We start from the raw sequence: 26,281 nt of genomic DNA on the forward strand, positions 1-26,281 counted from the left end.
CGCACACTCCCACTCCTGCACCCTGTGGTTTCCGTCCCGCCGCTGCGTTTTCGAGGGCGGCTGGGAGGTAAATGAAGACAGATTACCGCGCGCTGCAAAAAGAGGATAAGGGAGGATTAGGACCAGATTTGTGGATGAATCTCTGTAATCATCTCTTGTGCTTTTCACCTGTGGAGTCCGTTTTAAGGGAGCCGCGGGATTAGGACGGCGACAACGAGGACGACGACGCGTTTGCCTAATTTGGCAAAGTCAACGTACCGTGGACAAGTTTTTTTTTTTCCGCAGGTTCAACACTCATAAAAGCGATGAGCGGTGAGACCAAAATTTCCAAAAACACCGGCCAGAAATCCAGGCCAGCTTAAGGTTCCATGATTTATGTGATCATGGAAATGCAAAAGAAATTTCAGAACTGGCGAGAGCTGGGTCACGGCAAGGCAAAGGCAAAGGAGGCTTGATTTATGAAGCACATTTCAGGCACAGGGCAACCCGGTGTGCTTTAAATGATTTATAAATTAGTGAAAAAACAAAATTCGTCGAGCCTTGCTGTGAATCACTTCACAAACAATCCAGCCTTCCCTCCCCACCGAATGGGACGTGGCTGCTCGGGAAGCCAGCAGAGTCTGGAAGAAAACTGGGAAAGACATCAGTTACCCTAAAATAAGAAGCCGACCAAGTTACCCAACAGATCCACGGCGGCAGGTGATTCGCACATTCTGTCGACATAATGTTGACTCAGAATGTGTAGATACGTGTGAAGACTCGCTTGATGTATTGGACCCATGTGAAAAAGAAGGAAACCACAAGGCTGCAAAGTAAAATATGCATTAAATTGAATTTACTGGTAAATAAAAACAGATTTCCTAGGGCCGCTGCGCGCTCGCATGCTAGCAGCACCACAGCAGTGTCTTCCCTCCCCATTGTTGTAACTAAAACAATCTCAAAACTACACCCACAAACTACCAGTTATCAAGTCGACTGGTTTTCCCGTGCAAGGGATGCATGGGTGTGGATAGAAAATGAGCTGCCGTGTCAGCGTGGTAGGCCGATGTCGGTGTCTGTCATGATCAGATCAAAGAAGAAGAAAGAAAAACAAGGTAATATCAACCGCCATTATATAATTGCGCATATGGTTGCGCCATCAGCTCAGGCACGAAACAGTCCTTCAAGGTTATGACTAAGGCAACGCAAACTTGATAGATTTGTTCTTTGCAGCTTACTAGTTCATCATACTTGAGTTTCCCGTCATCGTTTCATAATGACGATAAACCAACGGTCAACTTAGTACCCCTGGGCCGTTGTGTCCTCCTCAAAATAATGATCACGTTTTCTCATTTCAAAATCTCTGCTTCCGGTTGCAATTTTAATGTTTTTGTTTTTGTCACTTCCCTCGCACAGCCCAGTGCCCTGGATAAATGTGACAAAAGCAATTCATCCTCAGATCATCTTTCACTCGCAGAAGCCCTCGACAAGACCGGCACCTAGTAGGAATTTGTACTCGGAACGCATCCACTCCCGAGCTTATTTGTCGTCTAAAGGTTTCGGCTACATGCATCCATCAAGCCAGGGACATAAGAAGGAAATTGCATTAATCACTGTAGAGATTCTTGAGGGGAACCCTGCATGCTGATGTTCTCCTCTCTCTTCAAGTTCTTTACTTGGCATGTCGCACTATTTCAATATTTTTGATCTTGGAGTCTTGGAGGTGGTGCAGTAGTTAGTGCTTTCGCCTCACAGCAAGAAGGTCGCGGGTTTGATTCCTGGCCTGCGACCTTACTGTGTGGTAGTTTCTCCCTGTGTCTGCGAGGCTTCCTTCCACAGTCCAAAAACGTGAATGTGAGGTGAATTGGAAACTCTAAATAGTCCGTAGGTGTGTATGTGAGTGCAAGTGGTTGTTTGCCTTGGTTTGTCTCTATGTGAGCCTACAATGAGCTGGTGACTTGTCCAAGGTGTATCCTGCCTTCCCCCTATGACAGCTGGGAGAGGCTACTGCAGAACCCGACAACCCTAAGTTCAGGAAGAAGCGGGTATTATGGATGGCTGGATGGATGGATGGATCTTGGCGTCCTGGTTAGTCCTCCGGGTGGACCAATAGAATACAGTTTTGCTTTTGCTGTTGCTAGCCGATGTGGAGGTCCAGCCTTGGGAACTCCCAACAATTGCTGTTTTTCTCTTAAAAGTCGTTACTTCACCTCACTAACTGAGGACATTGTGTAAGTGAATCCGCCTCAAGCGAGCCAAGGTGTTTTGTCACCATGGTTCTTGCCCTCGAATGGCCCATCCCCTGTCTTCTGGGAATGACTCGTCCGACCCCGAGGTCAACCGTCGTGGCCACTTACCCCGGGCCCAGCGCAGCCCAGCTGGGGACCACCCATCCACTCACGCGCGCTGCGCGAATGGCCACGAGCCCGCGCGTGCGGTTTGATTCCCCTGCTAATAGATCAATAAAAGACATTAGCGGCGGGCTAACCCGACGAGCGCTGCTAATACAGGGTTAATCCAGGGTTAATGGCCGAGCGGCATCATTCGCAGGAGGCGCCCATTAGTTTGCCTCCGCCGCTGCCGCGCAATATCAGGTTGCCTTCCGAGCCGTGCCCCCGGTCCCCCCCCCCCCCGGCCGAGCAGGCGGAAGGGGGAGGTGTGGAGGGTGCGGGCAGGGGAATTGAAAAAGAAAAGGAATCGACGCTCAGCCTCGGGAGTCGAGTTGAAAATGAGATCTCCAAGACAGATGAAACCGATTGTGCGGGAGGAAGGTGGTGGCGGTTTTATCGTAGGAGAGGGGGAGGTCCCGTGTTGGAAATGTGCGGGGAATGACGAACAAGGAGCAGCAGGAGGAGGAAGGAGGAGGAGGAGGTGGTGGTGTTGCCGGGGCTCGCGGCTCCTCCGGAGGAGCCGGGCAGCGGGAGGACGGAGACGGGATTGAGCGCCGCACTTCTCCCTCCGTCCTTGTAAAAGTGCTGCGTGCCGTCGAGGCGGCAGCCAAGAATGTGTCAGCCCGGCCATCTCGCGCTGCCTAATGGCCTCTTAAACGCTGATATAAAGCCCGCCCTCCCCTCTTCCCTCCCCTCCTACCTCCCCCAGTCTCCCCCCACCACCCCTACCCCAGCCCTCCCCCGCTCCGCTCTCATTACCTCTCCTTCTCACCCTGTCCCTCACCCTGTCACTCACTTGTCCTCTCCCTCGCTCTCGCCCTCGCCGTGTCGCTCCGTCGATCAAACCCCCCTCCCCCACCCCAAACTCCCTCTTTCTTCCCCGTCGTCGTCTCTTGACTCCTTTGAACCCTTCCCTCGGTTGCTCATCCCTGAAGCTTCTTTTTTTTTTTTTTTTTGCCTCTTTAAAGCTTTTTTCTCTCCTTTTTTTTCTCAAATAAATGAACTCGACGTCTCCCCCCTTCCCCTGTGTCTCCTCCCCACCTTTTTCTGCCGGCAGGCTCCATAATGCCTTCTACCCTCAGGATCCCTCCTTCACCCTGACCCTGCTGCACGTCCTGACGGCGCCGCTGCACGGCTTGGCCAATGCCTTTGTGTTCAGCCTGGACGGGGACTGGCGGAGTGTGCTGAGTCCCTCCGGCATGCAGGTACGGCCGTCTCGCACCTTTTTGTAGTCTGTTTTGAAGCACATGCGGGTCCTGACATCACGTCGGACGAACATTTTCGACCTTCCGCAAGATCAAGTGCAGCTGGGGCCCATTGGGAAGTCGTTAGGTTTTTGTTTTTTGGGGGTTTGGTTTCTTTGCATGTAGTTGGCCATGAATCAAAATGTCGGCCCAGTTCCGTGTTTAATGTGGTGGTGCAACCAAGGCAGAATCGTCTGGTAACGCTTATCAGTAGGTTCTTGTGAAATAAGCTGAAGATTTCCAGCCTCATGGTTTACTAAAGTTCGCCTTATGACAGCTGGGATAGGCTCCAGCAGACCCCCCTCAACCCTGAGTGCAGGAAGAAGCGGGTATTGAAAATGGATGAATGGTTTACTAAGGGGAAAGCCAATCACCAGCCACAATCACAGTCAGATGTCGCCCCATTTGAAAAGTCTCTTGTCTTAGGAAAACCTTTAAGCATGACAAAGTCTCATTTTGACACACAGACACAAACATAATGTGTTTGGTTCACATAGCTAGAAAGGGGGAAGGGCACTCAAGTAAACCTGGGAGATGATTGGCCAAACAATGAGTTGAGCCAGTCGGTCACGGCACAAGGCTTCCCATTGGTGCAACAGGCAACCAATTAGACTCAAAGCAGAGGGTGTTTGCGCCTAGAAGAAAAATTGAATTGATTTGTCGATGTTTGCTACCTGGTTTTAACACCACTGACCGTCAACAATCCAACTGAAATTGGACATTCCTTCAGGCAATGAGAATTTTCTTTTTCTTTTTGCCTGCCAACCTTTGTAATGCGATCATTCGGCTTTTTGCCTTGTTGGGAGATTCGACTTCTAAGCTAATACGATCTTTTCTTGTTGTCTAATCTAAGTTCAGTCAGGTTTAAATCTGGTGTTGGAAATGTAAGGATGCGTATCTCCGATTCTCTGCGTGCATCTCTGGAAAAAGATCAGAAACTATTGTAGAGATTTTCAATTTCAATTTCACAATTTCCTAAATTTAATTCGGACCAATTCTTGGCTTTTTCAGCAATCACGAGAATGGCGCTTGTATGTTCGAACCGCCAAACCACATTGGTTGCATTTCAGTAAACGCCACAATCGATGCGGTTCCGGACAGATTTATCTTAGTATATGAACGCTGACAGCGTCCCTGCAGATGCTGTACGACCCGGAGCCGATATTGAACTGCTAAAAGGGGCGGTGGGGGTAGGGGAGGTGGGGGGGTCGTGATGGGGGGAGGGGGGCAAACAAACTCGCTCAGGCACACAGAGGCGCATTTTGTCAACCTCGCCGTATCGCCGGCCGGGCTGATAACGGGTCACGAGTGCAACGTGGAGGAGCGGAATGTGCGGCGTGACCTTCAACCCAAATGTCAATGTTTCACTTTGCCGAGAGAGAGAGAGAGAGAGAGAGAGAGAGAAGAGAGAGAGAGAGAGAGAGAGAGAGAGAGAGAGAGAGAGAGAGAGAGAGAGAGAGATGGTTGACTGGAGAATTGGAATCTGGATGTGTTCGTAAATCACAAAAGAAGGAGCCGCTGCCACCGCCGCCGGAGCGCGTCGGGGTAGGAAGTGAGCGGCGGCGAGACGGAGAGAAGGAGAGACAGGCGGCGTGTGTGTTCATGCTCTGTCGTGACTAAGAGCCGCTTGTTATTCATCTTTGGCGTGCGAGTCCCGGCAGCCCCCGCACATCAGGTGCGAGATCGGCGGAGAAGGAGCGAGGGTGGGAGGGAGGGAGGGAGGAGGAGGAAGAGGAAGGAGGCGTCAAAACATTCCCTCCTCCTCGCGTCCCCCGCGCCGCGCCTCCCTCCTCGGCAGACGTGCCTCCACCGCCGCTACCACCCTCCGAACTCTGCCTCGTCTCTCTCTCTCACCCGCCGGCTCCATTCCTGCTCCCTCCTCTCCCTCCCCTCCCCCGCCGTCTGTCTGCCCGCACGCCGAGCGCCTACGTTTCCTTGGCGTGTGTTAAAAAAAAAAAGAGATGGATTTGCGGGACTGTCACGGTCTGCTGCCGGGGGAAAGTAGCGCTAGTAGCGTTAGCAGCGGTGGCGGAGCCAGAAATACTTCCTTGGGGGGCAGGGAGGGGGGGTGCATGGTGAGCTCATGGCTGGCATAAGGGGGGAGGGCAATAAGTAGATACCTGAAATGATTACATGACTTTTTTTTTTTTATTATTACAATAGTCACTGTAGTTTTTTTGTATTTATGAAATTTTTTGCGGGGGGGGCCTCTCGCCATTCTACGAAAGCGCATTACTGTCACCCTAGAAAAAAAACGGGGCTCAGCATCACATTCTAATGTGAAACTATTCAGTTTTTACTATCACGAAGTAACATGAAAATGATCGTTATTTTGGGATAATTTTCACGTTATTTCGTGAAAGTTTAACGTTACAATGTGAAAATTATTGCGTAAAAACGTGTAACTATCACGTTATTTTGCGATAATTTTCACGTCAATGCGCAACGATGACGGAAGCGCATCAACTCGAGTTGATTGAAAAGGAACTTTTGTGGTTCTAGAAATCTAGTCGAACCTAGCTCTATATTCTGTGTACAAATACAAGAAAGCACTCACTCCGTAATTTGTTTTATTACTACGGAAGCGCATTGCTGCCATACTCGGAAAAAAAAGGGGGACCGGGCGTGTCGCCACCAACCTGAGTGAGGTATCCGTTCCCCTTTGTGACATCACAGAGGGCAAGTTAGGGCTGACACTTTCTGAAAAGTGGGGCAGTGTTCTAAAGTGCTGCACCTTCTTCTCTTTACTGTAAGTTCACCGATTTAAATAGATTTGCTTCGGTTGCCAAGCGGCTCCACGAGGTCGGAGGAATCAGTAAAGGCGGAGAGCCTCGTGGTTGGATTAAAAGCGGTGAAGACTTCTGACTTCTTCCTACATAGCTCGCAAACTGTGCAGAAGGTGCATTTGGGAAAAGAAAAACAACAAACGAGACGTGGCCACCGGCAGCTGAGGGAAGAAAAAACTTTATTGTTCATAGTCGTAAGATGTTTCCTAAATAGCTGCAGTTAACTTTGTCTTTTCATACTCCCCCACACTTTCCTCAGTGCTCCCCTCGGCCCGACCGCGGCCCTCCGCGAGACGAGTTACATGTATGTTCCGAACGGTGTTTCTGCAGAATACAGAAATGAGTCAGTGGTTCGGGTTTTTTTGTTTTGTTTTTTTTTTTGCACTCAAGCAAGAGCCTCAAAATAGTGGCCGATTGGAGTCATTGAGTTTCTGTCTCGAGCGCCTTTTGTTTTTGTCTTTTTTTTCACTCTCACTTTTTCTCAATGTCTTCAGTTTTTCTCTCTCTTCTCCCCTTCGGCGCTTCTTCACACAGCCTGTGTGTGTCTCGGCGTTGGACGTATAAAGCCGCCCGGGTGTGACGGGGTGGCCGGTAGTCCTGCCACTTCTGCGAAGCCGGCGGGGGGAAAATAAAAGTTCCTAATCGCCGTTTGTGGGGAAAATAAAAGGAAGGGAGGAGGGGCGGGGAGGGGGGGTGCTTGGGCGTGTTAGGTCCAGAGCTCCAAGCTCCGAGCGGAAGAGACGATTTTTATTTTTTTTGTTTTTTTATTTTGAACCTCTTGTAAAGACATAAAAGGAGGTTGCCAGCGTAGCGGAGGATGGAATCCACCGCGATAAATGATCATCATTGTTTTGGGAGGCGAGCCGAGCGTCTCCCACAGCAGTGTTTAGCGACGGCGGGCACTTTAACTACCACGCTGCACCAACGAGACCGCTGCTTCATTTCATTTTTTTCACATTTTTTCAAATTGTTTTGGTGGTGGGGGGGGGGGGGGGGGGGTGCGTCTTTGTTTGACATTTGCTGGATGGGAGGGAAAAAAAAAAAATCATTGCACCCTCGTCTAGTCCGACCGCTGCCGTGGAAACGCTGAGTTTCTCCCTCGCCTTTACTCCTCCCCCCCCCCCCCCCCCAGTTTAACGAGTTCCACTAATTGTTTGTCTCGGGCCCATTCGGCGCGATCGCTGCGCTGAGCACCACTTTGTTTTCACCCGCGGCTCGGCTTGGCTCGGCTCGGCTCGGCTCGGCCTCCAGCTGCCGCCGCGACTCTGCCGAATTTCCCGGAGGAAGCGACGACGGACAGCATTTGAGCGCCGCCGCTAATCGCCTGTGTAAAGGCGTCGCACCACACTCCAGAGTGACGGCTTGCTCATCACCCCTCCTCCTCCTCCTCCTCCTCCTCCTTCTTCTCCCTCCGTCCTCCTCTCTTTCTATTCCTATTCTTCCTCCTCCTTTCCTTCTCCTCCCTCCCTCCTCCTCCCTTCCTCCTCCTTCTCCCTTCCGCCTCCCTTCCTAATCCCCCCCTCCTTTTTCCATCCCCCCCTCTTTTTTTTTCTTTTTTTCCCTTTTTTTTTTAATTACAGAACAACCAGCTCTGCTTCCTGGAACCACGCTGCCTGCTGCCTGCCTTGCCTGCCTGCCAGCCTGCCAGAGCGTCACCACGGGCCTCGTGCGCGGCGGCTCAGGTTGAGCAAACAAAAGGCGTCTCTCTCTCTCTCTCTCTCTCTCTCTCTCCCGTCGCCTTGCTCTCCGGCGTGAAGGGGCCTTTGGGCTCGTCACGCCCGGCCTCCCTCGGCTTATCTGCGTCTCTTCGCTGTTTGAGCGCCTGATCCCCCCCTCCCCCCAGCCCTCTCCCCAACCCCACCACCGCCTCCCCCCGCCGCTCGCCTGCGCGCCTTGTCGCGGCGGAATTTATCTCTCCCGCATTATTTCCGCCGCTGCGCCCACCCCCCACCCCCCACCATTGTGCAGCTTCTCCCTCCCCCACCTCCACCTGCGTGTTCGCCTCACCCTTCTATCTCTCTCTCTCTCTCCCCGTGATATTGATCTGCATTCTAGCCGTGCCGCTGCACCGCCCGCCGCCCTGCGGTGCGCTCACCTCTCACCTCTCCGCCGCTCTTGCTCGCTCACTCGCTGGCGAAATTCGAAATCTCCTCTCCGGCCGTAGTTTTTTCCCCCATCTCAGCATCTCAACCGAGAAAAAAAAAATCTGTTTTTTTTTGTGTTGCATTAAAATTGTAGCGTGGTAAAACTCATTCAACCTCGGCTGGTTGGGCGTAACGCGGCTCTTCCTCTCTGCGGTTCTGTTTAAAAAAAAAAAAAAAAAAAAAAAAAAACTGAGAAAAGATTTGTCTATTTGTCTCGCTTACGTGATATTTTTTTTTCTCCCTCGTCTTGTCAGATGACCAAATGAGCGTGAGGCGCTGATTTGATTATGGCATGTAATTGTTATCTCAACCAGGCGGGCAGGCGGGCAGCGGTCCTCGCGCTGAATCATCACTTTTTCTTTTCTTCCATTTTTAATGATCATCTTAACCGCTGTGATTACGACGCCCACGTTGAGTGATTGACACGTCCTTAGCGAGAGGGACGGGGTGGGTTGGGGGGGGGGGGGGGGTTGGTGGCGGGGGGCATGGAGCGCCGAGATCCGTCGGGGCCGCGGGGCGACTCTCGCTCCGGGCTCCATCGTCAGCTGATCAAAGGCAGCTGCGCCGAGCGAGCGGCGGCTCAGCTGATTCCTTTCTCTCCACCCAAAGGCAAACTTCAAAGAGGGGCACCGCCGCTTAAGCTGCTCCAGCTGGCTGCTCTTCCTGCTTCCTCCGCCACTCGCTTCTTTTTTTTTTTTCACGTCCCCACCTCCGTCCTGCTCCTCCTTTTATGTCTGGCTATTATGATGTGTCCCGAAAGGGGGGGGAGGAAAAAAAAAATAAAAAGATCAGTCTCGTCTCTGTTGTCGCCGTCGTTGTTTTTTTGTCTTGCGCGCGGGATTTTCTTCTGTGATGCTCTTCCTGTCTGGCTCCCTACGTACCGCTGGGAGGACTTAGAAGGATCTATTAATTATCCCAAGCGACGCTGATGCTGAATGGCACACAAACAAAGGTGGTCTCAGCCTCAGAGGGTGACAGAGGTATCGGCCAGACGTCCCGTGACATCATAAAGGGCTGGTTTCCAGAGCCATGCGCTCTCAGCGCAGAGCGAGGGGTGACGGATGGACGTACGCGGTACAATTTGCGGCAGCTGACAGGTGAAATGAAAAACATCCGTCTCAAGAATGAAGACAGAAAACAAGACGGGCAAAGGAGTTTGGGAAGTTTTTAACTAGGGTGGCTCTGTTTCTGCTGAGCTTATGTAATTTTTTTTTTTTTTTTTTCGGGGGGGGGAAAAATCCAGCGTTTCATTTATTATTTATTCAAAGCGATGCAAAGAATGTCTGCAGTCATTTTTAACCCCCGTGAAGAACCAGTACTGGAGCGAATGTGAACTGTGGGGGCTTTTGATGGGTTGACTGGATGGCTGAAAGGTCTCTGAAGGTTCTCCGGGTCGCCTCCGCCGTATCTCCCCGGGCCTTCAGCCGCTGCGAGGCGGATGTTATCTAAAGGGTCAATCCGCAACGATTTGGCATCCTGTCTGGCTTCCTGCGCTTGGCCTGAAGGAGGAGTTAAATTAGTTTAACATTTATCATCTCAGCAGGAGGGAAGGTCCGGGAAGGGGGGGTGCTTTAGTCCATAGGTGTCAATCCGTGGCCCGCGGACCAAATTTGGCACGCAGCGTTGTTATATTTGGCCCACGAGGCCAATACAAAATCACTGCCAAAGCTGACCTGCTGCTATTATACAGCACTTGAACTACAAATCCCAGAATGCTCTGCTGGTATTCTGGTGTGTCAATCAGGACAGGACTTTGATTGAAGAACATTGTTTTTTATTACTACTGAATTGGTTTATTGTTATTTTATCTTTGAAATGTATTATTACCCCGTGGGAAAAAAACGGTTACTGTTAAAATTTAAATCGGAAGGCTGCAAATAAAAAAAGAGCCATACGATTTTTAGTTATATTTTATTTATTTTGATGAGTTTTTTTTTTTTTTTTTTTTTTTTAATTCAATTTTGCATGTTTGCAACATGAAGTTATTTATTGTATAGTATTGAACTTTGATTGGTCCATATTCAGTGTTGGGTCCATAAACATAAACAAGTTTGAAATTTTGACCCCACTGTGTTTGAGTTTGACACCCCTGCTTTAGTCGGGACAGAGCGGAAGCAGAATTAGAAATGCAGCCAGGTTATATTTAACCTTTTGCGTCTGTGTTTTTTTTCTTTCTCTCTCCTTTGTGCTCGTGCTTGTTTTAGCTGGCTCTGCAGTCGCGGCTGTGTGACAGGACTCGTATCGGAGAGTACCATCCCGGGGCGGTGCGCTACACTCAGGCCGACCTCGCCGACCTCAGCGACGACGACGAGGAGGACGACGACGACGCCAACGTGCTCTTCTACTCTCCCCACATGACCCTGAAGGACCGCGGGCCCTGAGGGAGCCCCGGCACGCAGGCGGAGGTGGAAGAGCGGCGGAGCCCCGAGGAGAGGCAGAGCAAGAGGAAGAGGAGGTGGAGGAGGAGGATGAACGAGGGTCACAGCCAGGGAACGACGCAAGCGAATTAGGAACTGAGAAGGAGGAACGAGAGGTAGGGAGGGAATGAAAGGGAAGATTGGGGGGACAGTCAGGCAGATAGAAGCCGGAGATGAGCTGTCAGGTTCCATTATTAATCCCCATCCTTTACTATTTAATATCCTAAAGTCTCTCTCTCTCTCTCTCTCTCTGTCTCTCTCTCTCCCTCTGTCTCTCTCTCTGTCGCGCACACACACGCGCGACACACGCACGGCAGAGCTAACGCTCCCTGCAACAGCACCATCAGAGAGCAGCGTGAAAAAAAAGAGAGAAAAAAGGTGGCAGCTCTAAAGATCCTCCTAATGTTAAAGGCATCTGCCGCATCCCAGAGGCTCTAAAATGATTTCCCTCTCTGCGCGTCGGCCGTCCCCGTTCCTGCGCTCTGCAGCATTTTTTTTTTTTTTTTTTTACCCTGCGCGCGTGTGTGTGTGTGTGTGTGTGTGTGTGTGTGTGTGTGCCTGCGTGCGTGCGGCGGGCGCGCCATATTAATGAAAGGAAGGCGAAACATAAGAGACTGCTGAAAAGCAATCATAACAAGCTGTTAGTTTAGCATTCGCGGCAATTACCTTTTCACTTCCCAGCAGGGGAGGCTGAGGGGAGAAGCAGGCCTTAAATAAATAAATATATATTTAATAATGAATAAATAAAAAAATAAAAAAATAAGCACCTTGTGCAGAAAATGCGGAAGGCGGGGACGTCCGTGCTATGAAAAAACAAAATATATATTTAAAAAAAAAAAAAAAGCGAGCTGGCTACCACACAGTGTTCTGGGAAGGTTGGGATACACAGTCTGAGGGAAGACGATGAGGGTCAGTCAGTTTTTATTCTTTCCTCCATTTCCTTTTCTTTTGTCGTTTTTTTTCTCCATTTTTTTTTTTTTTTGCATGTGACATTTTTCATGTTGTTGCAGCGTCCGCACATGTTCTCATCCCGAGAAATCCCTTTTAAGATTTTTTTTTATTATTATCCTCGAATGTTAAACTTTGTTGTATTGTATTTATAACGACTCGATGTACTGCTGTTTTTTTTGCATATACAAAATGTCCACTAAATATTTTTTCACGTGCCTTTGACTGAAATGTATAGAACACTCACTTCTCTTGCTGCAAACCTGCACCCCCACCCCAAGCCCCCTCCACACACACACAAGCTTAAGATTTAGGCCCTGTCCACACGGGAACGTTTTTTCTTTCCCGGGGCCGAAAAAAAACGCGTCCACACGCTGACAGATGGAAACGGAACAGTGGGTGAAAACGATGTAATGCGTATGCCACACCGAAACGTGGCGCTGTTAACAGACGCTGACACAGCCACCGGACCCAAGACTTAGAAAGAGGGCATTTCCGCTACACACTGAACACACGGAAAACAAAAATCGCGAGTAGCGGGAAAAAAAGTGAGTCTGAGATTTTGTAGTAAAATTGCCAACAAATCGTGAAGCGCCCGCGATACAAAGGCAACTCCGCTCGCCGCTATCGTTGTTTTTTGTGCCGCTGCTGCCGAATTGCATGCCTTATTTTTTTTCCGGTCACATGACAGTGACGCTGCGATGACGTCATCGTTTTACAAGGAAAAGCCGTTTTCACTGTCCAGACGGCAACGATGTGACAACGGCGAAACGGCGCGGCGTCAGATTTTCCCACTCTGGGACCCGTTTTCAGAAAATACCATTTCGCGGGGACCAAAACGCCGTTGCCACATGGACGAAACGCCGTAACGGTTAAATACTTTACCGTTTCCACCAAAAAACGTTCCCGTGTGGACAGGACCTTAGTCTGTACATATAAAACCTGCTGAGCAGCTGCGACGGACACGACAGGTCAAACACTCGTGTAAATACAAACACAATCTTTAAAACGCAACGCAACACATACGTCTTTCAGTCCGATGGAGCCACCAAAGGTGAGCGACTTGTCTTGTAAACGTCTAATTTCAAAAGCGTTTACACTTACAAAGGGCCGAGGCCCTTCGCTCCTGCTCGAGGTTTCGTCACTTTAGCCGCCACGATCAAAACCGGGGGTGGGGGGCGGGGCGACATCAGAGGGCCGAGATTTAACTTTCAACTTTGTTTTTTCACTGCCACCGAATCTCACACACCGGGCCGGAGCCTTGGAGATCAGTCGGAAGAGATGACACGCGGCATTATCTAATCCTTTCATGGTACATCGTCTCCTGGCCATTGTGGGCCGCCGCTGAGGGGATGTTAGCCGAGGTGTGATTGGCAGGATAATAGAGTCGCTTCAGACTGAAACCCGCTCGGCCCGTCTCAGGTTTTCTCCCCCTTCCCCCCCCCTCCGCCACCTCCTTCACGTCGAGGTGTCCTTACTGTCAACGCTGGCTGCCAGCCGCCAGCCGCCTGATGAATTCCGCTAATGAGGCGAAACCTTGACCCCCCCGGTATAAACCTTGAGCTTGTTTTTTTTTTTTGTTTTTTTTAAAAATGTCATCTTTTTTTTTCTTTTTAAACTCTGGTGCTGTGCATCAGAGATACCAGGGGTGCTGCGAATTGAGTACCCCAAAAAACAACCCCTCACCCCTCACCCCTCCTCCTCCTGCTTTCACTCCACTGTTCACTCCATCAAATAAATGAGCGGCAGAGACGGTTTCATAAGGGAAAAAAAACAGCGACTGGGCGTGTTTATTTCATTTGCACTGTTGATGCAATCCTCTGCAGTCCCTTCCCCCCCCACACCGACCCTCCCTCACTCCCCCCCCCCCCCCCCCTGCTCTTTTTCTTTCAGTGAATGGTGCGCGTGCATTAATGCGGTCCTCGCCATCCGCGCAGCTTAAATAATGGATATTAATTATTGGTTGGACCCTGCTGGCCTCTGCCACGTCCTCAAATCTGGTTAACTGGGTTTTGATTAATGGAAATCTGCGCGCCGCGTCCTCCTCCTCCTCCTGCTCTTCCTCGGCAGCAGCAGGCACACCTACGCGGCGGCCCCCCTGCAGGGCGTTTCAACCCCCCCCCCCCCCCCTCCCCAACCAACACACACACCCCGACCGCCGCATAAAGAGCCCGGGTATAAAAGCGAGTCTGCCTGACGCGCGGGGGAGAATTATTATCCCCCCTCTCCCCTCCCCCACCAACCCCCCCGCACCCGCCCCCGTATCGTCGCATGCGCCGTAATTGGATACAATTTAACACCCGCGGCCCACGGGCATGTCGGCGGGCGCGCTGCCTGCTATTAGCTCCGCCGCGCCTCGCCACCTTTATCATTTGTCAGATCTGTGTTTGCGCTCGCTGCGTGCGTGCGTGCGTGTGCCTGCGCGCGTGCTCTGCGTCTCCGTGCACGTGGCTCCGAGAAACCGGAGCCATTGTTGGAGTCCGGCCATGACCTAGCTGTGACGCACGGAGGGAGAGAGAGGCTGGGAGGAGGGGAGGGGGGGAGGGGGAGAGGTGAGGAGGGGAGGAGGGGAGGGGGAGAGTGGCGGCGGCAGCCTGGCTCAGGCTGCTGAAAAACAAGCGGAAGCTTCGTGTCACCTCGGAGCGAGAGCGAGGCGAGGGCGAGGCGGGCCGATCCTCGGCGCAGGCTTCCAGCAGCAGGCTCATTATCGCGCACGGTGCGCGCGTGCACGGCGGAGCACAGGGAGCGCCCCCCCCCTCCCTCCCTTCTCCTCCAACACTCCCCCCCTAAACTGAGCTCACCCCGCTGCTTACAGCAAATACAAGGATGAGGAAGGTTAATGCGCAGATTACAGGCTGCATTAGGAGGTTCCGTCCGAGCAGCGGCTGCTGGTCGTGTGGCTCCTCGCACAGGGCAGGCTTTTCTTTTTCCGTTTGTTTGTTTTAGCGACTGCTGATGAATTCCCGCCGCAAGTCGGCGGCCGCGGTCGCTCACGCACAGCTTGGTTTCTTTTTTTCTGCGTGGCAGTCCACAAGGCAACCCCATTCAATTGAGTTTGTTTTTTTGAAGCCCCAAGAGTCAGGACGTTTGTTAGCGGCTAATCTTGTAGCGCGTCGCCGAAATCGAAGGGATTTCAAGTCTGAATCGTCCCATCATCGAATTGTCATGTTGTCAAAATGCACCTGTTGATTTTAATCAATGTGGCCGCGTAATCTAACGTAATAGTCGCATTCAACAAGGCTACCGGGTTCATTGTATTTTTTTGAAGCTTTAAGTCCTGAAACCGGGATGTTTATTAATGGCTAACCTCAAAAATCAAAGGGATTTCGAGTCTGAATCCTCCCGCGTCTGTCTCGTCAAGTCCAGCTTTGAGACGTTTTCAACTGGAAAACAAATCTGTGCCCTTTAGTCGTGACAAAAATTTGACGCGACTGCTTGCCGACTGCCCTTCGAATGCCACGGCACGACTGTTCGTCTCGCTGCCGCGCGCATTAACATGGATGCTGCGGTTAGCCGCGGTCTCATAAGAGCTGGATGCAATTTTCCCATAGAGCACAAACGCCACCCAGGGCTTCTCTCTGGGAAAAATAGGTTTTTGCTTCTTTTTTTTTCTCGCAGACTTTGATAAGACGTTTTTTTTTATATATATATATAAAACAATGAAATTTATTGGAATATCATCGTGCGGTGATTCACATTTAATTTCACCCTACATGCGAGAAAGAAAAACCCTGAGCTGTTTGTCGGCTGGCTCAGCTGGCATTCAAAAAATGTGATAAGTCTGCTTTGAGTGTGACAGAAGGTTTATCCTGTCACCTTTTCAAGGATGTTTTTGTTCCTCCCACACAAAAATTTGTATGGGCCATGTGTGACGGAAATCCGGCAGACTTGTCGGGGGAGGGGGAGAACCCATAGCGCTTGGCATTTCAGGTTAATTAGCCGCATTAATTGCGGCTAAACGTGCAAAATTAGAGCTAATCGATTGCTGTCTCCTTCTCAGGTTGAGTTGAAAGGCCTGCAGCACAGACCGTCTGTGGTGACCTGGAAACCAGACTTTGCCTTCTCTTAATGTCTAGCACCTCAAAAGGTTACCTGTGGTTCTTTTCCTGTGCGTCATATATTTAACATAAATACACGAGAGACAGAAACTTCAGTCAAAGGCCTCCGACTTTTTACGACACCCAGCCCGAAGCGCATTTGCGAGTGGAATATTTAGAAGTCAGGTACAAGACAAATAGTGTTTTCAGTAATTATACGGGCCCTTCGGTCAAACAGTAGTTTGAGGGCAAATGTCAGCAGCAGTTTGCCCTGGGGCTTCCAACAGCGGCTAATCCCTAATGTGTAGTGTACAACCGCTAGAGCAGGGGTGGGCAAACTTTTTGATTGGTGGGGCCACAATGGCTTCTAAAATGTGACCGAGGGGGCCGGACCAGCGGCAGATGGATGGAGTGTTTTGTTTTCTCATAGGTGAAAGAAATATATCATGGGATATGTCGAAAACATGTGTCTTAATGTCTGTTGAAAATGAGCGCAAAGTTACGACAAAATCAGTGTCTTTGAAGCCCAATGGTATTTAGCTCTTTATTGAAAAATGCAACTATTTTATGACTTACTTAGTATTAATATCATTTCTTCAAGTTTGGCGGGCTGGGTTAAAGGGCTCAGCGGGCCGCATGTGGCGTAGTTTGCCCATGCCTGCGCTAGAATAAAGTTTTGAGTGAACCGTTTCCAAAAAAAAAAAAGAAAAAAGACTTTCAAAATCTCTTGTACAAACGACGCATCAACTTCCCAAAAACGTCAAAAATGAACTGAAAGCATATTCGGTCTTGTGTCTCTTCCATTAAATGATCAACCACATTATTTGTAAAAGCCGTTGTTGCCTTTCAGTGGGCCTTAACAATAATAAAAGTCCAATCGCAATGCTGACCTTTAATCGTGTCATTATATTCTTAAAAGCAAAACTCTTAAAAAAAACCCCCAAGAAACCACCAAACTAAAACAAAAGATGAGACTCTTAGAAAATCTTATCGAGCAAAGGAGTCGCTGTATTTTTCGCAATGAAGTGGGCTGCTGTCGTCGGCGCTTTCACAGGCTCGACCTTGGTGCAGTTTTCCCTTTTTTGTTTTTGTGCCGACGAAGCCGCCGCGAGACGCGTTTCTGAAAACATCAATACTATGAGTCCAAATTCCCCCAGGAAACCCCCCACCTTTGCTGAAAATTAGTCACGGGCCAAAAACGCAGCGTGTTTCACAACGGGTGCGAAATTCTCACAAGAACGCTCCGAAACAAACCCCGGCCTTTGAGTGTAACGTTCGCTCTCGCTCTTCTTTCTTGTGTATTTCTACCCCCGCTGCCGTCATCGTATACTTTCAACCCAGTGAGGTTCAAACGCAAAAACGCGCCTTGTCAAACTGCATCTATTGATTTTAATCGGTGTGGCCCAGCCAGAAAAGCAGGGGGGGTGGCAACGTCCTCGGCATCGTGACGGGGGGACAAAGAATCTCAAAAACCGCATATTTGTAACGTAATAGTCGCTTATAATAAACGTCCCAGTTCCCCGAGACAGTCCCGAGGACGTGACCTCAGTGTGTGTGCGCGTGCGTGTGCGTGTATGTGTGTGTTGCCTTCCCGTCCATTCTGCCTGACGGCAGGCGGCTCGGCTCCGCTCCTCTAGTTCCGGCCGCCGCCGCCGCCTAGCGCAGCTGCGACCGCTGCTGCCGCCGCTCAGCCAGGAAGGAGTTAATTTAATCTCCCTCGCTCGCTCGCTCGCCCTCTCGCTCTCTCTCTCCGTCTCTTTCGCTCTCAACGCGCGCGCGCACACACACACACACACACACACACACACACAGAGGCTGCCACCGCCCCAGATAACAGAGGGGCGCCTCTCCCCAGCCAGCCAGCCAGCCAGCCTCCGCTAATCGCAGTGGCAGGAGGGGGAGGGGGAGGAGTGGAAGGGGAAGGGGGTGGGGGAGGGGGGCGGAGTGCCGGCGGCCTCTCACAGCGCTGGGCTTTTTATTGACGCTGCCTGCCTGCCTGCCCGCCCGCCTGCCTGTGTGTCATCTGTGTGTGTGTGTGTGTGTGTGTGTGTGTGTGTGTGTGTGTGTGTGTGTGTGTGTGTGTCGCCGCCGCCGCCGCCGCCGCCGCCGCTCTGGGTTTCTGTGTGCGCTGCCGCTCAGCGTGTGTGTGTGCCGCCGCTCTGGGTTTGTGTGTCTCCGTGTGTGTGCGCTAGCTACCGCCTCCCTGGGTTTCTGTGTGTGTGTCTCTCTCTCTGTGTGCGTGCGCGCGCTCGCACGCCGGCTCCGGCGCGCTCGCAAAATGCTGTGGGTGTGCGTCAGAGAGCGAGAGAGCTATAAAGAGGCGCATGTGTGTGTGTCTCCCTCCGTGTGTGTGTGTGTGTGTGTGTGTGTGTGTGTGTGTGTGTGTGTGTGTGTGTGTGTGCGCGCGCGCGCGCGCTTGTGCTTGCGCGGTGTGTGCGTCTCCCTCCCTCGCTCGCTCCCTCCCTCCCTTCTGAGCGCAGCCGAGTGTGTGTCTGCCTGTGTGTGTGTGAGTGTGACTGGGTTTGTGTGTGCGCTCAGCGCCGCCGCCGCCAGCAGCGGAAAGCAGGGAGAGGCGGGGAAGTGGGAGGGTGGGTGGCGAGGTTATGAGCGGAACTCGACAGAGGCCGACAGACGAGAGGGAGGGAGGGGGGGGACGGGGGTTGCTTTCTTGCGCTGCGCTGAGAGCCGCCGCCGCCGCCGCCGCCGCTCCTCTCTGCTCTCAGATAAGCTGCGTTTGAAGGTTTTCATCTTTATTCTAAAAAAAAAAAAAAAAAAAAGGAGAGGGAAAAAAATGGCGCTGGCGCTGCTGCTGGCAGGAGGGCAGAGCAGCAGCAGCCGCGGCGGCGGCAGCAACGTCGTCGTCGTCGGTGCCAAAAGCGGCCACCGCCGTTTACGATCCCGCCGCTCTCCTCCTCCTCCTCCTCCCCCCCCCCTCCCTCCTGCCAAGGTCGCTTTCCCCCCCCCCCCCCAACACACACACACACAAAGACGAGCGTGATTGATCGCGCTGGTTATTTTCGCGCCACGCGTCCCCTGATTGATTCCATTGACGACTTTTAGCAGTGTATCGATCAGGGCTTTAATCTGCGGCCCGCTCTCTCTCTCTCTCTCTCTCTCTCTCTCTCTCTCTCTCTCTCTCTCTCTTTCGCCGCTGCTCCAATAATCTCTCTCGTGTGTGTGTGTGTGTGTGTCTCTGGCTCTCTACCCAGCAGCAGCAGTAGCCGTGTGCGTGCGTGTGCGCGCTTCCAAAGCTCGTCCTGCCTGCCGCGCCAGGCTGTAATTATCCCCGGTGAGGCTGCCGCTAACGCAGCGTGGCGCGCCTGTGGGGAACCGGTTAGCCCCCTGCAAAACAGGCGTGGGCGCGTGCGCGCGCGCGCGCGAACGCGGGTTTTTTTCTCTCTCCCTTTTTTCACGGGGGCCCCGGCCGTGTGGAAAGAAAGAAAGAAAGAAAGAAAGGACCGAGGCTTCGACTGAACTGGACCAGAACGAACGTTTTTCGCCCCCCACCCCCTCTCCTTTTTTAAGTCTTCAGATCTTTATTTTTAATCCTAGACTCCAGCACCTTGTGCAGTGACTCATACAAAATAAATTATTTAAAAAAACAGCAACACAAAGATCCTTCAGAAAACAGCATGTTTAGCCCTCTGTTTGCAGCCTGTCTCGAAAACGTTTGGTTTTAGCTACCACGTGTTTAGAAAGGGCACGAAAGCAAAGATGCGCAAACTTGAGACCAGTCTCAGTGCTCCTTGTGACATCACAAAGGGTGGTTGGTTTTTTTTTTGTTAATTTTGAGTATTTAAAAGTAGCAAAATTATGATTTATAAATTAATTTAAAATACGTTTTTGCAAGTTTTTATATGAAATACCCAAAACTTCAAAATTTTCCAATGCTTGTGTGTGTGCGTGCGTGCCTGTCCGCGAGTTTGCAGTAAGCGATCCATAACGATGTGCAGGTGGATGGCGCTGATTAGTACCGGCTGCGTCGGACGGAGCTGCGTGCAAAGAGCTTCCTGCAATTTGAGCCTGCCGACTGAGAGTGGGCGCACGTTTGTTGCGTGCGTGCGTGCGTGTGTGCATGCGTGCACATGCGCGCGCCTCCTCCTCCCTGAAAGAGAAAAAAAAGTGTGTCAGCTGAGCTTTGCGCACGTGTGTGTTTTTTTGAGGTCAGAATGTGCATATTTTGGGCTAAACGTGTGCTAAATGAGCAAGTCGTCTCTCTCTCTCTCTCTCTCTCTCACTCTCCCTCCCTCTCTCTCTCCCCCTGGCCGCCGCCGTCTAATCACCGCAGCAGATGGTTGAACGGCCGTGACCTCCCACGGCGAGGGCTCCTTCCACGCCGGGGTGCAAACGTGCGTAGCGTCCGTGCGTGCCTGCGTGCGCCTTTGATTTTTCTCTAGTGCGAGCCGCCGCCGCCGCTGTCGTGAGAAAGCCCCTGTCGAGGAGCAGTGTTGGCGAGTAATCTATTACTAAGTAATCCACCACTGTAATTCAACTACTTTTTTAGTAACGGAGTAATGTAACGGGATTACTGTGGCAAAACTGGTAATTATATCATAATCACTTTATCAAGAAACGACTCCATTAGTTTTCTGAATTATTTTGCAAGATAAAAATGTCTTATTATCCACAAAATGTAATCAGTAATCAGTAGTTGGACTACTTTTATGGAGTAATCCCATCAACGCTGTCGAGGAGACACCTCGGAGGGAGGAATGAAAGATCGGGGCCACTCATTCTCCTTTCAAAGGCACACGCTGTTCTCGCTCTGCTTTCCCAAACCGCTGAGTTCACACACGCTCGTAAAAAAAAAAAGGGCGGCCGTAAAAAAGGGACCGTGCCCACTCCCCGCTCCTGTTTTTTTTTTCTCTCTCTCTCTCTCTCTCTCTCTCTCTGTCTCCCCCCCAACCCCAGACTCCCGACAGCCCCCCACCCCCTCTCCTCCCCCGCTCTCTCTCTCCCTCCTCGACCATGTGTTGAGCGTCAGAAACTCGCTTTTTTTTGCCCTGCGGTTCCTCTGAGCAATATTCATCCTAATCCAGTTTTCCAGCGAGTGGCGGAGGGAGCCGTTCCTCTCCCCCGCTCACCCCTCCCCTTTTTTCTTTTGGTTTTTTTTTTTTTTTTACATCCTCTTGAGTCACTGTGGAAAAGCAGGGAAAGATTTTCGCCATCCCCGACCGACAGCCAGCTGACCTTTTCGACGTGATTATGGGCCCTGCTTGTCTCTGACGTCAGCCGCAGCCTCCGTGTCGGAGGAGCCCGCCGATGAATGCCTTCCTGACGGACCCCTCGCTCTGATTCATAGCGGCAATAGCGTCTCCTCGGCCTGGAAACTGGGGTGTGTGCGTGCGTGTGTGAGTCGTTTCTTCAAGGGGGTTTGTGGAATCTTCTCCCGTTGTGCCTTTTTTTTCACACGGACGATACAAAACCAGGTTGCCAGGATGGATGTTACCTGCAGGCATCCGGCCGAGCGAAGTGAAATATTCAACATATGGCGCAATATGGCCTAATGCAGGCATGGGCAAACTACGGCCCGGGGGCCATATGTGGCCCGTTCAGCTTCTTAATCTGGCCCGCCAACTTGAAGAAATGATATTAATAGAAAGTAAGTCATAAGATAGATGTATTTCATTCATTCTTTCAGTGTTTTAAGAGTCAGTTCAATAAACACGTGTTTTCTACACATCCCATGATATATATTTTTCTCCAATGAGGTGGGTCACCAAAACACTCCATCCGTCTGCTCCTGATTTTAGAAGCCATTGTAGCCCACCAGTCCAAAGGCTTGCCCACCCCTGGTCTAATGTGTTAAAAACAAAACAGGCAGTGGTGTTGCCAGGGCTAAAGATGGCGTCGTAGTTTTCCCGGGAAAAAGGCGTGTTGTCATGTTTGAACAGACAATAGTGCTTGTTAGCAGACCCAAACACAGGGCTTGTTTTCACTGCGCTGCGTGCAGGTATGCTGGCTGGGCCGGTGAGTGTGTGCAGCATTTGTGTGCTACCACTGTGCAACCACATGAGTTAATAGGTGACGTTGCCTTGTCGTGGTCCTCCGCTTGTTTTGTACTTAAGTGGTGGAGTTCAAGCTTCCTGGGTTGCGTCACTCTTGAAGTTTGTCAAATCCAAAAGTGGCAGTGCCCACAAAAACAAAATCTGCACTGCATCGCCGTACAGTTAGCACATTTTAATCAAGTCTCACGAAAACTCCTGGGTGACTTAACCCTATGTACTAGGTTAAATATTTCCCACACATGTCGAGCTTGTTCTATTATGCATCTATTTGAGCAAAAAAAAAAAATTCCATAAGAGACACTCGGAATTTCAAACGGCGATTGGATGAACCTTCTATTGTCACGTTCAAAGCAGACCAATCAGGCCGCTTTTACGGCCTGCTAGGATCAAATCCAGTCTTTCTATTGGTAGTGACACTGCGTTCGACAGAACCCCCGCCGCAACCAGCCGGGAATTAAGTGAAGACATCTTTTCTAGCAACAAAAGCCTCCGGGGCTGCTCTTTGTTCTTCTTTTATTGCGAAAAAATGCCATCCACTTCTGATTAAACTAGCGCTACTGCAGCGCCGCCGCTCGTTTCTGAAGCAGCGGCTAGCGGCTGCAGCATCTGCTCCTCTTAATGCGGTTTTCAAAGGCCACGAGAACAGCACGGGGCTGAGCTCGGCGAGCGGGACGCGAGGAGGCGTTACGTCTCGGCGACCCTGCCTCGTCGCAAGGTTTAGGTCAGCACCTGATTGTTTGATTTCGGGCGGGGGAGGGGAGATTTAAGGGAGGCAACGGTCGGTGTGCAGGACAGAAGGGTGAGGCTCAGGGCTTATCGCTGTTCCATCATTGTGACATTTAGAGGTATAAGGCATTTATTTTGGGCCTCCGGTGCACTTTAATAGGGTGATATTCTGGCTCTGCTACACGTTAGAAAGCACTCACACACACACACACACACACACACGCTTGCTGACAAAAAGATGTACTGCGTAACTCCGCTTCTGCTCACTGTGCCGGTGAAGCCCAAACACCCCTGATGCAAGACCTCCCATCATGCACAGCTGACTTTAAATGGAGCCAGAGCCACTGAGTATCGAACTCTGGAATCCCAGTTCCTCACTCGCACACATTCAATCTGGATCAGGTTTCGACTGTGGCTCTATCATAAATGATCTGTATTGAAAATCGTCGGGACGTGAAGCCTGTTGGCCCGCTGGCTGCTTGATTGGCGATGATCGCTTACCAAGTCATCGTGAGTACTTGGCGTTGGAAGCATAGCCATGCGTTCACACCAAACCTCGTGCATCCATTTGCAGTGAGCCCTATGCTGTGCTTGCTGCAGTGGGTTTTGCCACAGCTGGCGTTCAAAAGAGGAAACCACCCTCACACCTCACGCGAGTTTGAGACTGGCTCGATATTTCCGGCTGCTGCAGTCCGTCTGATATGAATTCCCACAATCTTCCAGCAATAGCCGCGATGCCTTGAACTCCACTACTCCATCACATTTTGTTTTTTTTGTGCAACGCAGCAAACAGGGTGACTTGACGCAGACCTCCTATGCTAATTAACGGAGCCCTGCCTGCCCGCCACGCAAACCCTGCCGGCTTTCGTTGCGCCGGCGGATTTCTGGGGAATTCTGCCTTAATCTCCTGTCGAAATCCCGCGGCTGAAGGGGCCGACCCTTAATGCCTGACCCCATCCGCTTCCACCCACCCCACCCCACCTCCCTCCCTCCCTCCACCCACCCACCTTATGGTAACCACTTTAAGTGCGATCTCTGCACTGTCAATATTTATGGCCCCGGAGGGAATTAAAGGGGAGGATTTTTGACGTCCTGACGAATTGGTGTTTTGGCGCCGGTAGCGGAGTACGCTAAGGTTGAATGCATCCATCCATCCATCGAACCATCCATCCATCCACCAAAACAGCTATTTGTATGTGCAGAAAGAGATGGGGATGGGTGGGCAGTCAAATCCAGATATTGATCCATTTAATTGGTGCAGGGCAACAACTGGATTTTATGCCTGAGATATGTGTTTTCTATTTATCTATCTATCAACAGTATCTATCTATACACATACACATGTATATATATGTATATATATGTATATATATATATATATATATGTGTATACATATATATATGTATATATATATATATATATATATATATATATATATTTATACTCAACCACAAACACACACACAGAGACAGATTAGGGGAAACCTGGACACACAGACTTTGTAAATGAAACCCAGGACCTTCTCGCCCCAGTGCACCCTGGGAGCTGTCCGACTCGGCCCTTGATTGCTCCCCCTGCGCGACTTCCAGGTCTAAGAAGCCCTAAAAATGGGGCAGATAGTCCTAGAAACATTACCATAATTTACAACGTTTGGGTTTGTACCAAGGCTTTTTTTAAAAACGCTCATTATTCAGAATTGTCCCTACTGAGAGAGCTCCAAACTTCCCCCTCCCCCTCCACCACCATACCCTATTTTTTTCTCCCTCTCTTCGCACACAGACTTTTCCACTGCTCTCTGCCCACTCCTTCAGATGGTCTATCAACAAAACCCCCGGACTATTTGCCCTTGATGCGGCTCTCAGCGCGCGCAAGAGCGCTGGATGCATTTTGGCTGTCTGGTTAAACTCCCACTTTTAACAGCTGTGGCAAACACGGCCAGATCTTCCTTTTCCAAGCACCCCCTCCCCTCCTCTCCTCTCCTCTCCCTCTCTCTCTCTCTCTTTTCCTACTCCTACTCGGCTGCTGTCTTCCTGTCTGCCGGCTCTGTCTCTCCGTCTCTCCCTCTCTTCCACACACACACACACACAGGCACATGATGCATGCACACACCTCGGGCTTGATATTCATAGCCTTCTCCTCCTTCACTTGACATGGGAGCCTTAACAGATGTGCCCCAGCCTTGAGCTGCCTCTTCCACTCGCCCTCCCACCCTCCCCGCCTCGCCTGTCTCCCTCTTCCAACCCCCTCCTCCTTTATCACCTCGTTTTTTTGGTTTCTTTCTTTTCTTCTCTTTTTTTTGGCGAGCACTCGCTATCCCGCCTGTTTCGGAAGAGTATAAGTTGGCATTTGTTTTCCTTCTGGGCGACTAATTATGGAAAAAAAATTTAGTTATATATTTTTTTAAAAATGTAATGAATAATGCGCCAGTCCCCAAGGCTGCATTAATGCAAGGGGTTGTGTCAGGAATGGCATCTAACGGAAAACCCTGTGAGTTGAAGGGAACGGCCAGAGGATTCGGCTCTAGTTTGAATCAGTATATGATGGATACATTTTGCCACAGCCCCACCATTTATACTTAATTTGAAGCCATAACCTAATCCAATCTAATACTAAAACATTGAGGTATGCGTGAGAATGGCGTGAGCCTTTACTCGTCCCCATCTGAATAACTTATCGAGCCTTAAAAAGGCTTAAAACTTTGAGCTACTGACAAAACCGTAATGTATTTATTTCACTTTCATGACCACAGCATCACAGTTTTTGCTTCTACCTCCGTATTTCAGAGATGCAAAGTAACAAAGTAGAAGTACATTGTTACTGTACATAGGTCTTTCACGTAGAGATATCTCACGACTTTTTACTTGTACTCCCTACATTAGTACACAAATGTCCGTAGTTTCTACTACTCACTTTGGAAACACATGCCCGTTACTTTTGTATTTAAAAGATGAGAATTCTGCTAAAAGTCATTCACTTATTATTACTACCGTAGTTGCTTGAAGTGGAGCTATTTAAACTCTGCTATTGCGTAGCTAAATATAAAACTACATCACATTTAGGTGGGAGCTGTACTGTTTCATTAATTGCAAAAATACTAATAATTTTCACTTTTTGCTAAAGCACAATTCAGAATACAAGCATCCGTACTTATACTCAAGCACAGAACGTGAATACTTTTCTTTTTTTTTTCCCCACCGCCGTATTTGCCTTATTTCTGCTCTTGAAACCTCGCCTATTCCTGTTTTTAGAGTTTCAGCGGAGCCTGGCTGTGTGTGTGTGCTTCCCCCCTCCGCGCCCGGGTTTGTGTGTGTGTGTGTCTCGCTCGTGTGTGCGTGCGCGCGCAGCCAATGCCGCGCGCTGGAAGGCTTATGGTAATTGCGGTCTCCCGACTGGCCTTCTGGGTAGAGAGTCTGCGCGAGTGGGAGTGGAGCGAGTCGCTCGGTCTCGGCTGGCAGCGGCAGCAAAGCAGCAGCAGCAGCAGCAGCAGCGAGCAGTTCGTTCATCCATTCTGTGCGGCACTCCCCGTCCGTCCGTCCGTGCGCGTGGCTCCGGACCCGGGGTACTGTCTCGTCTGCGTTCTTCCACGAAAAGAAGAAGAAGA

At 50.6% G+C, this 26,281-nt stretch overlaps 1 protein-coding gene across 4 annotated transcripts in view; it reads left to right on the forward strand.

Annotated features, from left to right (window-relative positions):
* LOC142891539 (cyclic AMP receptor 1) overlaps window positions 1–12,133 on the forward strand; it is a 53,182-nt gene extending 41,049 nt beyond the window's left edge. For 3 of the 4 annotated variants that reach the window (XM_076031176.1, XM_076031177.1, XM_076031178.1), the window contains 2 exons: window positions 3,427–3,574; window positions 10,748–12,133. In XM_076031176.1, the coding sequence (XP_075887291.1) occupies window positions 3,427–3,574; window positions 10,748–10,924 (325 nt within the window). In that variant the 3' untranslated portion in view covers window positions 10,925–12,133. The remainder of the gene's footprint in view (window positions 1–3,426; window positions 3,575–10,747) is intronic. The other variant, XM_076031179.1, reaches the window with a different exon arrangement.
* Window positions 12,134–26,281: the final 14,148 nt, after the last annotated feature.

This window comes from Nelusetta ayraudi, unplaced genomic scaffold, assembly GCF_046127955.1.
Source record: "Nelusetta ayraudi isolate G7.1 ecotype Tasmania unplaced genomic scaffold, CSIRO-AGI_Nayr_v1 ptg000031l, whole genome shotgun sequence".
NCBI lineage: Eukaryota > Metazoa > Chordata > Actinopteri > Tetraodontiformes > Monacanthidae > Nelusetta > Nelusetta ayraudi.